Source organism: Panthera pardus, unplaced genomic scaffold, assembly GCF_024362965.1.
Source record: "Panthera pardus isolate Hobbes unplaced genomic scaffold, ASM2436296v1 HiC_scaffold_13, whole genome shotgun sequence".
NCBI classification, from domain to species: Eukaryota; Metazoa; Chordata; class Mammalia; order Carnivora; family Felidae; genus Panthera; species Panthera pardus.
In genome coordinates, this window is record NW_026526688.1 from 35,938,959 (window position 1) to 35,955,105 (window position 16,147).

The following is a 16,147-nucleotide window of genomic DNA, read 5'->3' on the forward strand; positions in this document are numbered from 1 at the left end:
GTAAAAAACAGCTAAAGAACTTTAAACGTTCAATGTAGTGAAGATTGTAAGAGGTCTAAACATAATTTCAAAACAATAAAGTAAATAAGCACTGAGAAATCCACACAGTTTTTATAAATAGTCACTGCCCACTCCTGTCATTGCCAACACATGTCAATGAACAAAGTTGTTTTTATGAGCTGTCTGGATGTGTTTGCATTCATTGGCCCTGAGATCTCCACACTTAGTTCAACCATGGGGAAATACACGTAAACATTTTCAGTCTTTAAAATGCACAAATAATATTAAGACTTAAATCTTTTTTCCTTACGGCCTCTATCTATTGCCTCAGACTCTATTTGCTCTGTGTCCTACCATGAACAACCCAGCCTTTGCAGTCAGACCTGAATTTGAATCTAGTTTTACTTCTTATGAACTGAGTCTCATTTCCCACCACCAACCACTTCAAGATGAGACTGAAAGATCCACCTCTCAAGGTTGTTGTGAGAATCCTGTGCCAAGGGTCTTGGTACTTAAATGCTTTTGTTATCATTGGAATCATACTTTAGATATACTATTAAATATGGAAACTTCCAAGCATGCACAAAAATGCCGAGAATAGTTTATTGGACCTCCAAGGACCCAGCTTCAACAATTATCTACCCATGCCAATCTTGTTTCATCTGTCCGTCCCGTGTCCCCCTTCCCCCTGATTATTTTGAAATAGATCACAGATATCATGTCATTCATCTGTAAATATTATAGTAGGTATCTCTGAAGGACACATTCTTTTTAAAAATAACCATAAAATCTTATTATCAGAATATCATTCCTAAAAACTATCAAATACCCCCTTAGTATTCAAATTGCCCGATTGTCACATGGGGTTTGTTTTTGAACAGTTTAAGTCAGTAGCCAAATAAGGTCCATACCCTTTAATATTTTATTGGAAATATAATTAAGGTATGGGAAGAGTTTTGCCATAAGAATGTGCATTGTAGGGGCACCCGGGTGGCTCAGTTGGCTAAGCGACTGACTTCGGCTCAGGTCATGATTTCACGGTTTGTGGGCTCGAGCCCCATGCTGGGCTCTGTGCTGACAGCTCAGAGCCTGGAGCCTGCTTCGGATTCTGTGTCTCCCTCTCCTCTTTGTGCTCTCTTTCTCAAAAATAAATAAATGTTAAAAAAAATTTTTTAAATAAAAAGAAGAATGCGCATTGTAGTGTTGTTTAGAATGGAGAAAAATAAAATAATCATAGAAGAATAGGGGATTGGCTCCAAAAAAAGGGTATGTGACCTGACAATAGAACATACACAGCAGTTTAAAACAATACTGTAGAAAGACTATGTATTGAACAGAAAAGGTATTGGTGAGTGAAAAAAGCAGGTTATAAAACAGTATTCACACTTTCTATTTTTGTTAATAAAATATATATCTCATATGCCTATTTCGAATGGTGGGGGAATGAATGATTTTAATTCTCTCCTAAATTTTAGAATTAAAATTTCTCATCATTCTATAGTGATCATGTATTACTTGTGTAATAAAAAGTTGTTAAAAATAAAAATGCAGCAAAAGCGCATTTTGGTGGTTGTTTGGTTTCATACAGAGTTACTTATATTTGGCTTGTTAAGCTTCATTCTTACCATGTGTTTTCTCATGTGATCTGCAGAGAAGTCCTCAGAGGCAAGAAGAAGCAGAAGCCCTGAGAGGCTTTGTGCCTCCACCTCATGCTAGCACATAGCTCCACAAAAGCGCATTCATACAGCTGTTGTTCACGCTTGGGACACATGATCTCATGCGGTCTCCACATGCCATCCCGGGAAGGTGGGAGGCAGAGGTGTGCTGGGACTCATCTTCCTTTTAAGGGGAGAACCGAGTCACAGAGAACATGACTTTTCCTCACACCGCCTCTCAGGTTAGCTGTAGGGCCAGGTTTTGGTCCAGATGTTTGGTGCTGGCCATAACCATGAGATTACGTTTTGCATCTCTTCGGGATTGCAACATTTCAGTGTAGGTGTGCAAGAGGCAGGACCTACCTCTGTTTGGCGAAGGGAGTGCTTAATCCTGTCTCAATGTAACACACCGCACTGCATTCTGTGGTTCAGGATCTGACCCAACTTGCTCAAATTCTCCACACCCATTTAGGGAAGGATTGGCTTCTGCTTGTCTTTGCTTTCTGTGCAATATTCACATTCTGTCCACTGTCACCTTCTCTAACCTTTACTGCCTGCTGATGTACACAGCCCCCAGGTCCTGTGCACTCAGCTCATGTCTTCTGTGGCACTCTGAAGCCTGCACGGTCTGTCTGCTGCCCCTGCACCAAGCCCTCCCCACCCCCACCATGCTCCTGCTTCCATGGTCCCTTCTTGGCCATGCTCCACCTGTATTCAAGCTGGTTCGGACTTCTTCTCTGAATCCTTATCTGTACCTTGCAATTTAGTTGTATATTTCTTGTTCTCTATGTCCACCCTTTTCCCCCTAAAAGACTGTGGGCTCCTTGCAGGTAGACATTGTCAATAATGATGACAATGATAACAGTTCTGATAGGTGACTGGGCCCTTCTGGTGTACAGGCCCACAGCTTAGTGATTTACATAATTTCTCACTCAGTGATGGCAGTGTTTATAATGTCACTTGACAGATGAAGAAATCAAAGCTCTGAGAGATTGAGTAACTAGTCCAAGATCACTCAGCTAGAAAGTGAGAGAACAAGAATTTTAATTGTGTCTGTTTAATTGTAAAGCCCATGCTTTTCCACACTGCACACTCTTTGTCACTGTTGGTTGCTTGATTCAAATTTTCTTGGGTGTTCTTCACAGTGGCATCCCTGGAGTTTTCCTTTGGTGGTAGCAAAGCCTCCTGTCAATAAGAGAGCAGATAGTACTCTCCCTGGCCCAGATGGTTGGCTGGGATGAGAATATTCCAGGCTCTCTGTGTGTTCTTCCCACCCCATTTCTTGCCTCTGCACACCCTTCACTGCCCAACAACTCCTCTCTCTTGTCCCTTTCCCCAGGGACACCTAAGCAGCCAGAGGACTCCCCCTAGACAACTGGGAATCCCTGGGACTGCAGGTCTAATGCGTTTTGATAGAGTTGGTTAAAAAAAAAAAAAAAAAAATAGAGCCATGGATCAGCCTAAGTCCCTGAGGAGAGAATCCAGACTGAAGACAAACCAACCTCCCCTACACCGCCCCCACATCCCCCATCTGGACCCTTTCCCTTCAAGGCTCCCCTTCCCTTCCCCCAGTCAGAATCCCTGTTTAGGGGCTCCCAAGCCTTTGAGCACAGCTCCACCCCTCTCCCAGCACCTAAAGTTTGGGGGCTGCATTCAAGTGAGAGATTTCCAAGTAGGGGTGTGTTAGAGGGACTTCTTCTGAGGGCAGCTTGTCCTGGAAAAACAAGGAAAAGAGTGGCAGCCACCGCTGCTATCTCTGAGGACATCACCGTAGCTTCCCAGGAGACCCTCTGCCCTTTCCCCTCCCACACCAGCCCAGGAGAGCGAGCGAGCAGAGCGATCAGGGACTGAGCTTGCTTATCGTCACCTGACGCTGGGCAGCCACTGATCCCATTGGTGGAGCCAGATTCAGTCTGGCTCTCTCGTTCTTTCTCGCCTTCTCTGCCTCTCTCTCTCTCCTCCACGCTGCTTTGATTTCGCTCTTGCCTCTCCTTGCGCTCGGCTGGGAACATCGCCTCTCTGGGGGCAGCAGCAGTGTGCTGCAGAGCCGGCAGGAGCTGCCTGCCGGGGCATGGAAGAAGCCTCTTTGGCAGCCTCGAGAGGAGCGAGAGGAGAGCGAGCGCGCCTCTGTCTGTGACCCAGGCGTCGCCGCTGCCCCTCTCCCTCGGGAGCACATCCACACAGAGGTCTCTCCCTTCCCTCCCTTCCAGGTCTTCCTCTGCAGAGCCCAGTGGAGCCAGGTGAGTGCCCTTTCTCCCCAGAGCATCCTGCTGTCAATTCTGAGAGGGACTCAGGTGGCAAGGGGCTAGGAGGTGGGGGCACCAGGGGCCTGCCACTGCCCACGGTACCCACCTGGATTGCCATGGCCAACGACCTTGTCCCCTGTTCCCCTGTTCCCCAGGGCCTTGGCAAAGAGGTTAACCCCCGGATCCAGTCCCCGGGGCACCACAGTCAGTCACCCCGTGACCATTCTGCTGCAGTCAGCGATGCCAACAGGGACAGTGGGGTGGGGAGAGACTTCCCTCTGGCTTGTGGGTGGCTTTTCTGGATGGGCATGGGCAAGGGGTATCCGTGTGCACGGCATGTATGCATGCTTGCGAGGAGCCTGGAGGTTTGCTTGCGTAGATAGTTCTGTATGTACACGCCTGTGCTCATGTGTGGGTCTCCACTGCTGTGTGGCATGTTTAGGAACATACGTTTCTTGTACATGTGAGGTACGTGTGTGTGTGGGGGGGTCACTTATCTGAGTAGCCTTTGGGTTATGTGGGTGGGGGCAGTGTGAGGCAGTATATTTATGGGGTGGACATATCATTTGTCATGTGTGTGGGAGTACATGTTGAGGGAGGGAATGCGTGCAACCAAAGCATTTCTATGTGGGGAGGGGCGACTCCAGAGCAGAAAGGGATAGGTAGGTGGAGAGTGTGGGCAGAAGCCACTGGCTGTGGGCAGCGCCTTATAGGTGTGCAAACCTGTTGGCACGGGAAGGATCAGGGCTGGCAGAGTGTGGCTAGAGACAAACCACATTTCCATAGTTGGGGTCTTTGAGCCTGGGGAAGACTTGAGAGAGAATATCAGAATATGGGCAGAGGTTGACGTGCGTGTGAATACACATGTGTGTGCAAGCAGGCATATGGGTTGTATGCCTTCTGTGGAGGTAGGACGCGCCTGTGGCTTTCTCTTCCCCCCAAATATAGCTTGTGAGAATGTGTGCCTGTATATGTGTGTGCGTGAGCCTATGAACTTGAACATGTGTGGGTCTGTGTGGAGGTGACAGCTTGTAGAGGGGAAACTGTGGGACATTCTTAGAATGTGGAACGTGGCGGAGGCACCCGAGTGCGTAGGTGAGTGAGTGGGACCGAGAATGTCCGAGGAGGTGTGTGCAGCCCGTGTGCGGCAGGTGTGGGCGGGCACATTCTGTATATGTGTGCGTGTGTGTATACGTGGGCACGCACACATGTGCCTACCTGTGTGTGGGTGTGTAAATGCTTGTCTTGGCAGTGTGGGTGTTTCTCAGGTCCTGTCTCAACCTGTCCCTCACACCCTGACCTTCCCCAGTCACTTGGACTTGGAGAACTGGGGCTCACACCCACCCTCGGTCCACCCTGCTTTGCTGTTCTCCCGAGTGTCACTCACGACCACTCTCTCAAACTAGCATGGAGGAGTAATCTCAGCTTTTCTAGAACTGTAGAAAGAAAGGATGAGCCAGGTCCTGGAGATGCACCGCCTCCCCCTGCAAAGATGGCTGCCCCGTCTCTGGAGGAGACTCTGAAGAGAGGAGTATTGAGGAATAGGTGTCCATATGTGGGGTAGGCATAGACTGAATCCCCTGTGGATGGGAGGTGGTGGCTCAGGCCCTTTCTAGCATGGGATTGTGTCTGTGTTGGTGTGTTGTGTTGGTGCATGTGTGTGTGTGTGTGTGTGTGTGTGTGTGTGTGTATGTGGGTGCATGTGGGTGCATGCGTGTGTCTCCCTGGGGAGCTTCTCACAGGGAGCCCAGAGGATAGCAACTCCCCACGTCCCCACATCTGTCCCCATGAATTGCAAACTGGTTTATTATCATCCAGTTGTTTACCAATCCTATTCTGTTTTATTTTTGGGTGGACCTGGTAGCACCCCCATGCTTGTTTACCGTAGGATTCTCTGTGCACAAGCCACCGGCATTTGGCTGGACTTCACAACAGGCAGGCTCACGCTTTAGGGTAAGAAGCTCAAATGAAACAAGGGCTCAGGGGACACCCTGGAATAGGTAAAAGCCATCACCCATATCCTTCACCCTGTGCCTGCCACTCAGGCAGCCCACGGATGAATTTAGAGGTATCAGGCTCCACGACAGCCTTAATTGACAGGAGAGTGTGGGTTGGATCTTCTGGAAGCTATAAATAGAAGTACCTGCTTTCGAAGGCACAAGGTACCCTTACCCTTAGCACCTGGGCAAAGAGAAGAGAAGACGCAGAAGGGGAGAAAAGGAAACCACATTCCAGAAAGCTGAGGTGTGCTTGGACGGGGCTTGAGAAGGAACCAGGAAAGCCTGAGCTTCACTGGGCACTAAGCAAATGCCCGGGAGCAAGTCCAACCCACATTCATGTTCTTGTCCCAGAGACAGTCTCTCCCCACTCCCTCTCCCTTCCCCACCCTGTTTCCCAGACCTCATGAGCCAGGCCACAGTCAAGGACAGGGTCAGATCTTCCTAGCAAAAGCACAGGTGAGTGACAGTGCTATGGTCCTTTCATACCTGGAAGAGCAGCCGGGGCAGAAAAAGCAAAGGTGAGAGAAGAGGAAGGTGAGAGAAAATGCAGTTACTTGAAAGGGAAGGATAGAAGGAAGAAAAATAAGTAGCAATAAAACCATGTGCACCTATGCATATACACATGCCACACATGTCACACACACACGCACACACACACACGAGGGGACACAACCTTGGCTTAATGATAAAGAGTTTGAGCTCTGGAGTCAGATGTGAATTCCAATCATTTTCTAGGCTGTGTGACCTTTGGCATCTTGGTACCTCCCCACCTCAGTTAACCCATCTGTAAAATGGGGATAGGGACCCCTGAGTGGCTCAGTCAGTTAAGCATCCGACTCTTTATCTCAGGGGCTTGAGTTCAAGCCCCACATTGGGCTCCGTGCTGGGCATGAAGCCTACTTTAGAAACAAATAAATAAAATAAAATGGGGGGCAATAAGAGTACCTGCCTATTGTGAGGTTTGCACGATATGATGCTTATGCAGTTATTATTACCACACAGATGCCCGAGGAAAATGTCAAAGGTAAAACCAATTATTTAAACAAGTCAAGCAACAGAGGATCAGCTGAAAGGAGAGAGTGATAGTTGAAAAGTTATGGGTGAAAGAAGAGCTGTGTCCCACGCTGCCCCCTCCCGCCACCAGTGTATCCAAGGGCATCTCCGTGGCACTTGTCCTCCTAGCCCTGCATCTTGGTGACCCTCCCTGAGTCACCCCTAGAGACGAGGGCGGCCCAAGCCGGAGCGACCTGTCACCCTTGGCCTCTCGGCTGCCAGTGCCCTCTGCCTGCCTCAACCCTCACACCAGTCTCCTCCGTGGGTGTTTCCTGTCTCTCCTATGCCTCGCACAGCTCTCTCCACCCCCACCCCCTTTCTCTTTTCACGCCTGCTGGCTGAGAGCCCCCCTCCTCGGTTCCATCTGCTGCAAATCTGTCCTGCCTGGCGTCTGCAGCATTCCCACTGCCTTTGCCACCTGTCAGGTGCGTCTGCTCAGCAGACCCCTCTGAGGAGAGCCAAGAACCCCCCAGGGGGGACACCCCATCCCACCTTTGGTCTTATCCCTCCACCATGCAATCTTCCCATGCAATCTTCCCATCAGATTGGATGAGGCAGGTGTAATCAGTGGATTATCCCCAAGGTTCCAATTTGCAAGAGATGTTGGGAGCAAGACATTCCAGAAAATTCAGTGGCAGGGAGAAAGCTGCTAATTCTTCCTCTCCCATCAGTCCCCAAAGGAGCCAAGCCACAGGGGAGCATGGAGCTGCTGTCCACGCCCCACAGCATCGAGGTCAACAACATCACCTGTGACTCCTTCCGCATCTCCTGGGCCATGGAGAACAGTGACCTGGAGAGGGTCACCCATTACTTCATTGACCTTAACAAGAAGGAGAATAAGAACTCCAACAAGTTCAAGCACCGGGTGAGTGGAGGGTGTGCAGAGGGCCTCTTGTTTACACCCCTCCTTAAAGGGAGCAGGGTGATGGAATGCTTGTGGGTGATCATCAGGAGTCAGAGAAGCCTGGTTCAGATTACCCTGTGTAATCTTAGGAAAGTTCTTTAGCCTCTCTGAGCCCAAGTTCCTTCACTGGTAAAAAGGGAATAACAATGCCAGCCCCCGAAGGCTTGTGAGAGGCTTTGGTGAGGTAATGTTTGCGTGGTGTCTGGCTTGGGGCCCAGCCACCATGGACACCATTATCGGCATCATGACTGGGCTTCAGACGGATCAGGAAAACCTGGGCGGGGGGTGGGGGGAGGGGGGGGCGGTGCGGGGGGGGCGGGGCACAGACATCACACCTGGGGCTGGTGTCTCAGGATCCAACAAAGCCCCCGACTCAGGAAGCAGCTTTGTTGTTGACTGTGTGGGCCACTCGGACCATGGGCAGGGGTGGGGCCCTTTGCTTGGTCCTCAAGGATGCCTCTTAGGCCCCTGTGATCCTCTCTGGCCCTGGCCCTCTGGCTTACTAGTGTGGCTGGGTTTAAGAAAGAAACATGAGAGAGTCCTCCGCTGGCTGGAGTGTCCTTTCCCTGGGTCAGAGCAGTGTGGGGGTGGGCAGGAGGAAGGCTCCCACCTTCTCAAGCTGGCAGAGATGAAGGGGGAAGAGTGAGGTGGGAAGGAGCTGGTTCCCACGACGACCGTATCATGTGGGTTACTCACCCTCTCTCTCTTTGGAACTGGCTCTCCCGATCTGGGTGTCTTTTGGCAGGCCAGTTGCCACGGTGACGTGAATGTTCAACACCACCCCCTTAACCCTCCCCCCCCAAAGAATAAGGATATTTTCCCTTCCTCCCTGGCTCTCAGCATTTGCCGTTGCCGTGGAGACGGCACTGCAGTGTGCAGAGCTCTCGAAGTCTCCCTCGAAAACGGAGGTCTCACCGCCCTCAACTTTTCGGCCTCCACCCCAGTGGCCTTTCTCCCTAGTTCCCAAGAGAGTGGGTGTCAGGGGGCATTGATGAGGGGTGGAGGCTGGGGGCTATCAATATGGCCTTCCCAATGGCCACTGCTTACTTCCTCAGGAAAATGGTGGCCAGGGCACCAAGCCATTGAATCTTGGAGACTTTGGCCCTCCTCAGGTGGCCCAGGTGCCATCTGGGGAGTGTGAGGTCTGGCAGAATGCCAAGATTGGACGTGACTCCCAGTTTGACTCTTGGCTCTCCGTCTGTATCCCATTTCTCAGGATGTCCCCACCAAGCTTGTGGCCAAGGCCGTGCCACTGCCCATGACAGTGAGAGGCCACTGGTTCCTGAGCCCCCGCACAGAGTACAGCGTGGCCGTGCAGACCGCCGTAAAGCAGAGTGATGGAGAGTACCTGGTGTCCGGCTGGAGCGAGACAGTCGAGTTCTGCACTGGGGGTGAGGCCCTGCTGTCCTGCCGCTTTAGCACATCTGGCTTAGTTGTGATCTTACCTCAGCACACACTTAGGAACACCTGCTGTATACAGGCTCTATGCTCAGGCTGTCAGGGAGATACTCATGGATGAGCCTCGCCCCTGCCCGCAACAAACCTGCAGTCTGACACAGGAGGCAGATGTGAGCCCTGCTAATCATGTTGACAATACCATTCCCGTACAGGCATGGAGTTACTTTTCTGGCTTGGGGCAAGCATGTTTTTCTGAACTGTAGTAAAATGCACACCAACACAAAATTTCCCATTTTAACCATTGTTAAATGTATAGCTCAGTAGTATTAAGTACGTTCACACTGGTGTGCCACTGACCTCCAGAACTATTTCAACTTCCCAAACCGAAACTCTAACCCCATTAAACAGCAGCTCTCCCTTCCCTCCTCACTCCAGTCCCTGGCAACCACCATTCCACTTTCTGGGTCTGTAAATTTGACTACTGTTGGTACTTCACGTGAGGGGAATCACAGTATTTGTCCTTCTGCAACTGGCTTATTTTGCTCAGCATAATGTCCCCAAGATTCATCCACGTTGAGCATATGTCAAAACGTCCTTCCTCTACAAGGCTGAACAATTGTATGTGCGGACTACACATTGTTCATCCATCATCGGTAGATGGATACTCAGTAGGTCATCACATTTGCTTGTCTTGAGGCTCCACTTAGCCTGGAAAATGACCCCTGTTCAGTGGTCCTGCAAACCTCTTAGCAGAATTCAGTTGGCAAATTCCAGCATGAATAAACACCAGGCTTATGTGTACTTGGTCGTGGATGACCCACGATCTGCCCCACAATATTCCATTCCTTTGGTGTCCACAGTGAGAATTGCTCCAGATCTCTCTCTGTCACAAGGAAGGGGCAGGGAACATTCTTAGCCCCGGGCCTCTGAAGCTGCTGGTTCCATCCTCTGCCAAGGCCTATGCCCCAAGTCTCCTTGACATGCCATTCTCTTTTGAGTGGTGCTTTTTCTTAGCTCGGCTGCAAAACCCCACTCTCTGGAGGTGCTCCCACTCCTTGTGGGGAAAGCCTCTGGGTTTACCCCAGAACTCCACACGTGGTGGAAGTTTAATTCAAACTGGGGAGTTGGGGATGGCTGCAGTCCAGTCCACACTACTCTTGCCAAACCCAGCACCCTGGCCAGGGCTACATCAGCAAGGAGGAAAGGGCACCTTTTTCTAATTTGTACAAAGGCTCTGTCTTGGCTAGCAGCCGCCCTGCCTGGGCCCCAGGGCCCCAGACTCTGATCCTGGCCCTGGGAGGTGTCCAATCTTACCATCCTGTTTCCAGCCTTCCCTGCTTCTCCTGGGATGCAGATGCACTCACTGCCTCAGACCCTGGTCCGGCTAACTATTCACTTCAGTGCTCTGTGATCTCCTCATGAGCCCCCACCTGTAATTTCCACTGGCTTCCACAGCCTTCTGCCTGCTGGGTTTGAGTTCTCCCTAGAGGACCTCAAATTCTCCCCTCTCAATCCTTCCTTTGCTTGCTGGTCCTCTTCACATGAGGATAGCTAGTGATTACAGCTCCTGGGGTCCCCAGTATGATTGTCTAACTGGGCAGCCCCTGCCCCTTTCTGACTCAGAGCCCTGAGCCTCTGGCAGCGAGGGTGCAGAGGTGCACCCAGCTGTCCATGTTCCCAGCTGGGCCACCTGGCCTGTTCCTATGTGGTCCAAGGTGCTGTAACTCTTTGGTATCCCCTGTTGCTCTGAGGACAGTTGTGGGCTGGCGTTCAATGTGCACAGTGGGTGAGTGTGGGAGGCTGTGATGCTCAGTCTGGCCCTGGGCTTACCAGCCTGGACTCTTGCAGACTATGCCAAGGAACACCTGGCCCAGCTGCAGGAGAAGGCCGAACAGATCGCAGGCCGCATGCTCCGCTTCTCTGTCTTCTACCGCAACCACCACAAGGAGTACTTCCAGCATGCCAGGTACGGCATGGCCCCTAGCAGGGCCTGGGTCTCTCCTTCCTCTCCTGGCTCTGCTTTGCCCACACAGCTCTGGCTGTCTGACATCACCCCCACCTTGTCATTGCCAGACCAGAGTCCCCATGGCATCTTATCACAGGCTGGCTCTGGGGGGGGGGGGGCGGGGGGGGGGGTGGCTGGCTGTTTGGGATTGGGCTCCAAGGAAGGAGAGGACTCTCCTTGGGATGGGGCTGCCTGGGGGAACCATGCTAACTGGCCTGGGTGAACGAGATCTCGGGTTTGTTCCTCCTTTGGGACAGTTCCTTTCACTGGGTTCTAATGCCAAGGGTCAGCCATCTCTCCAGTTCAAGCCCTGGGTCCCTGGGGGAGGTGGTGAGGGTAGCACAGAGTGACAGGTTTCCATGCATGAAGGGTCATTGTTTTCAAACTGTGTGCTGGATAGCCTGGAGGCTCCAGGAAGCTATCTCAGGGCACTTTGGTGGGGGGGAGGGGGGTACTGACGGGTTGTTGAAGAAATCGGGCTGAGTCTTGGTGGGCCCCACACCTATCATTCAGCTGGAGCATCTTCAATTTTATTGCCTATGGACCGCCTATGTATAATTTCCTTCGGGGAAGAAAGAGAGGGGCTCTGTAGTCCAGAAATATTCAATCCAATTGATGATCTGGTCCAACCCACTCAGCCTACAGAGGGAGAGCCTGAAGCCCAGAAAGCCAGTAAGTCACTAGTTACTTGAGACTTCCAGGACCAGGCAAGGGTGAGGCTGGGTCTGGGGCTGCCCATCCTCCCCAGGCCTGCTGACACTGCTCCAAGACATTGTCCTTCTAAGGCTGGACTAGGGCAAGCTGCTACTCTTACTGTCTTTGTCATTGTATTCAGCTGGGGTGGGGCGTTCTGACCCTACCCCAGGGCAGCAGGGAACAAGGGAGATCTTTGGTGTTTGTACTAAAGAAGAGAGGCAGTGAGGTGTGTGGTGAGCTCACTGGCCCAGTTTGAGCTCCTCTTTCAGCAAGTAAGAAAGAGTCAGAAAGCACCCATATGTACTAGGATATAAAGGTGAATAAAGGCAGAGTGCCCCCTCTTGAAAACCTCAGAGGCTATCGGGGGGGACAGTACAGACAGATGGAATGTAATGAGTGTGTGTGTGATTGTTCAGTAAAATTCAGTGTCTGCACATAGTTTTGTTGAATACAAATGCCTGATGCTCCTGGAAGATTTTGAGAGCAGGGGATACCTATGCTGGGCCTTGATGGATGATCAGGAATTTGCCAGGGTAGGTGAAAGGAGGTGGGAAAGGCAGTCCAGGCAGAGGGAAGAGCACTGCAAAGGCACAAAGGCAGGAAAGTTGGGGTTCACATGTGGCTGGAGGATCTTACCTATGGATGTGGGGGTGTTGGGAGGTGGGTTAGAAAGGCCAGATCATGATAGCCCTGCTTTTCATGAAAGCCTCATTAAAGGGTTTTAAACTGGGGAGTGGTAGGTTCAGACATCTCCTCTGCGAAGGAGTGGGCTGCATCAGCTCATCTCCAGGGCTCTCCCTGCTCTCACATTCTGGAATGTTCTATTTGTGACTGATGGAGGCGGCAGCAGGTGGGAGAGCAGGGTGCTGCGCTGGCTCCCTTCTCAACCACACACAGCAGCCAAGCCTCAGCCCAGCTAACCAGCGGCATTTTCTCTTCCCTTTGGCATTTTTCCCCGGGGGTGGTTAGGACCCACTGCGGGAACATGCTGCAGCCCTACCTGAAGGACAACAGCGGCAGCCATGGCTCTCCAACCAGTGGCATGCTCCACGGCGTCTTCTTCAGCTGCAACACAGAGTTCAACACAGGCCAGCCGCCTCAGGACTCCCCCTACGGCCGCTGGCGCTTCCAGATCCCTGCCCAGCGCCTTTTCAACCCCAGCACCAACCTCTACTTTGCAGACTTCTACTGTATGTACACAGCTTACCACTACGCCATCCTGGTGCTGGCCCCCAAGGGCTCCCTGGGGGACCGCTTCTGCCGTGACCGCCTGCCCCTCCTGGACATTGCCTGCAACAAGTTCCTGACCTGCAGCGTGGAGGATGGGGAGCTGATCTTCCGCCATGCCCAGGACCTCATCCTGGAGATCATCTATACCGAGCCTGTCGACCTGTCCCTGGGCACCTTGGGGGAGATCAGCGGGCACCAGCTCATGAGCCTGTCCACTGCTGACGCCAAGAAAGACCCCAGCTGCAAAACCTGCAACATCAGCGTGGGCCGCTAGGGACTCCTGGGGAGGTGGGGGGCTAGAGAGAGATGACAGGCAGGGTGGCGATGGGTGGCCTAGGTTCAGGGAGCTGGCTTTCTCTCCCCTACCCCCCCTTCCCCCCGCTCCCTCCACGCCACGGCCTCCCCCTTCCCCACCCCGCAGGCGTTAGAGGCAACAGAGGGCGGTCCCCTTGGTGGGCGTGGCCTATTCAACGTCTGGTGGACTTGGAAAGGCTTCTTAGCCGCGGTAGGTTGGTGGAAGGAGGGTAGATCTCTGGAGATTTCCCCATTCCCGGTTTCCCCGTCCTGCTGTTTCTTGCTTCATTCCGGCCTCCACTTAACGGAGACTCTCAGCCTGGGGGCTTTCGCTGAGCAGCCCACCCTAGCCAAAGCCCACGAGTTGCTTGCCCGCCCCCAGAGGCACAGCAGAGAGATGCGGGGTGCTCCTTTTTAGCCCCGCCCACCCCACTCAGGGCCAACCACAGAATGCCCCTCCCCGCTCTGCTGGGCCGGGGACCTCCCACTTCAGGCCTGGCCCTTTCCCTCTATACATAGTCTCTTGCACCGCTCTGCCCCCCAGCTGCTCCTTGACTCCCAGCACCCTCTTCCTGCATGGGGAGAGCTGTCCCTTCCTTTCTCCACCTGCCCTCTAGAAAGGGGCCCTCTTTTTCCTCTCGGCTTTGGGGGCTCCGGGCTGTTGGGACTTTTCCTTTCTTACCTGGAGATGATAAATACCCCAGCATACCTTCTCTCTTGCTCAGAGCACTGAGGTCTGGTTCCCCCAATGGCAGCCACTGGGGTTGAGGAGGGGGAAAGAGACCCCTGAGACCCAGAGGTACCCCTTTTAGGCCAGGAATGGGCGGCCTCACGCTCCGAGGGGACCCAGTGTGGAACTAGAATTGAGGGCTTTCCCTAAGAGCCCTGGCACCCTGCCTGACTGTGCGCTTTGCTCGCTCTCTTTGCCACGGTTCCGTGACTGCCCTGTGCCTGTGTGTGACCTGGACTGTGGCTTCCCTGCCACCGCACCTCACACCCCACCCACTGGCACTGTCTGCTCCCCACTGCGAGCCTGTTGGCAAAGAGCTCCTTCCCTGGGGAGTTCTTGATGAAGTCTTCCTGGGCTTCCCAGCGTTTTTGCCAATTTCCTACTTTTGTATGGGTCATGAGGGTGGTGAGGGTGAACCCCTGAGATAGGCGGACCAGGTCGGGGGGGTGCTGGGTAGAGGTGTGGATGAAGGCAGCTAGCTGTTTGGGGGATGACGGAGGTGATGTCAGGCAGAGGATAACAGCCCCCACAGTGAGAGCCGGATTTCTGTGATGAAGTACAGAAGGGGCCAGCAGGCCAACAAGGCCATATCTCAGTAAGGGCACAGGTGGGACAGCTGGTTGCCTCTTGTGTAGCCATGGGGAGTGGTGTGGTCAGCTGTCTCTGTGGCACAGAACAGGTCTGGGGGCCCTGGGAGATGCATGGAGGAGAGGACATGGGCCCCCAGGCCTTTTCCGCCTCTGCTGACAGCATTGCTGTGGGGGTGGCCCACTGCTCTCCCCTGGCCCTGTGTCTGCCCTGAGCTGGGGGCACACCCGCCTGTGTTGTGCTTGCATCAATAAACCACCATGGCCTGAGAGCCCCGACTCTCTTTGGGCTCTGGGAGGGGTAGTTCTGACTAGGCAAGTTGCACAAGCACAGAGGAACTCAAATGGGGATGCCCCCCAGGACAAGACATCTGGAACTGTCTCCAAAGGTGTTCCAAATCTTGCTGTGGGAGGCAGAGCTCAGAGAGCAGAGCAAAATCTCTAGCTTGGAAGGGACTTTGAAGGTCTTTTGGTACTTATGACCTTGCACTTTGCAGAAGGGGAAACTGAGGCTTCTTAGAGGAGAACCTATAGCAATCTGGAGACCTAACCAAGGTCCTCTTTTTGGAGCCCTTCCCAGTGCAGCAGCCTGACACCGCATCAACCCCAGATGCTACTGAATTTCCCTCCCCCAGAGCCCAAATGTCCCCTCCCCAGCAGGGCTCCTCATTTGCAGATCTGAGTCACCTCTGCGTCTATTATTATGGACTTATTAAAATGATCCTCTGCTGGAGTATGAAAGCTCCAGAAAAATTAGAGTCACCTCGCTGACACTTGCCTGGGCTGAGGGCCAAATGAACATGTGTCATCCAGAGCTTGGGGCATAGCCTCCTTGGGCTAGGGGAAAGCTGAAGGGCAAACGACCACTTCCTGAGGGCCTATTATGGGCCAGGCATCTGGCCAGGTGCTTTCACACACATCAGCTTCACAATGGCCCTGTACTGTAGTATTCCCACTTAACAGATAAAGAAACTGAGGCACAAAGAAGTTAAAAGGATTGCCAGGTAGGCGACAGTGCCTGGGTTTGATTCAGAGGCTGGAATCTTCCCATTGCACTGTCCTGTCCTCCCTCATGTATGCCAGGGACCACCTGGGCTGTAAGACATGGGCAGGCCCGTCTGAATATGTGGCCCTCTCAAGGGTCTCCTCCACATCTCTTCTGGCTGACCAAGGCTGTGCCTCCATCTTGAATAACACCAGGGGGGGCTGTGGAGTCACAAATGCCAAGGAGCCTTCTTTTAAAGGAGTAGTGGGCAGCACTGGTGTCCAGAATTCCATGGATGGGGAGTGACCTCCAGGATCCATCCTTCCACCTCTGGTCAGGACACCCCCACCCCACCCCAGAGGGG

The 16,147-nt window shown here is 52.6% G+C and overlaps 1 protein-coding gene across 1 annotated transcript; it reads left to right on the forward strand.

The window, feature by feature from the left end:
• Positions 1–3,644: 3,644 nt before the first annotated feature.
• PHYHIP (phytanoyl-CoA 2-hydroxylase interacting protein) lies at positions 3,645–15,070 on the forward strand. Its single transcript, XM_019467002.2, has 5 exons — positions 3,645–3,895; positions 7,626–7,819; positions 9,075–9,249; positions 11,105–11,222; positions 12,927–15,070. Exons 2-5 carry the CDS (start codon positions 7,655–7,657, stop codon positions 13,459–13,461), a joined length of 993 nt encoding a protein of 330 aa, XP_019322547.1. The 5' UTR covers positions 3,645–3,895; positions 7,626–7,654; the 3' UTR covers positions 13,462–15,070.
• The last annotated feature ends 1,077 nt before the right edge of the window (positions 15,071–16,147 follow it).

Bases quoted from the DNA above. Each gene is read 5' to 3' on its own strand.
- PHYHIP (XM_019467002.2), top strand. From the start codon at position 7,655: ATGGAGCTGCTGTCCACGCCCCACAGCATCGAGGTCAACAACATCACC. The intron at 9,250-11,104 runs GTGAGGCCCTGC...GGACTCTTGCAG, and splicing joins AGTCGAGTTCTGCACTGGGG to ACTATGCCAAGGAACACCTG. The intron at 11,223-12,926 runs GTACGGCATGGC...GGGGGTGGTTAG, and splicing joins GAGTACTTCCAGCATGCCAG to GACCCACTGCGGGAACATGC.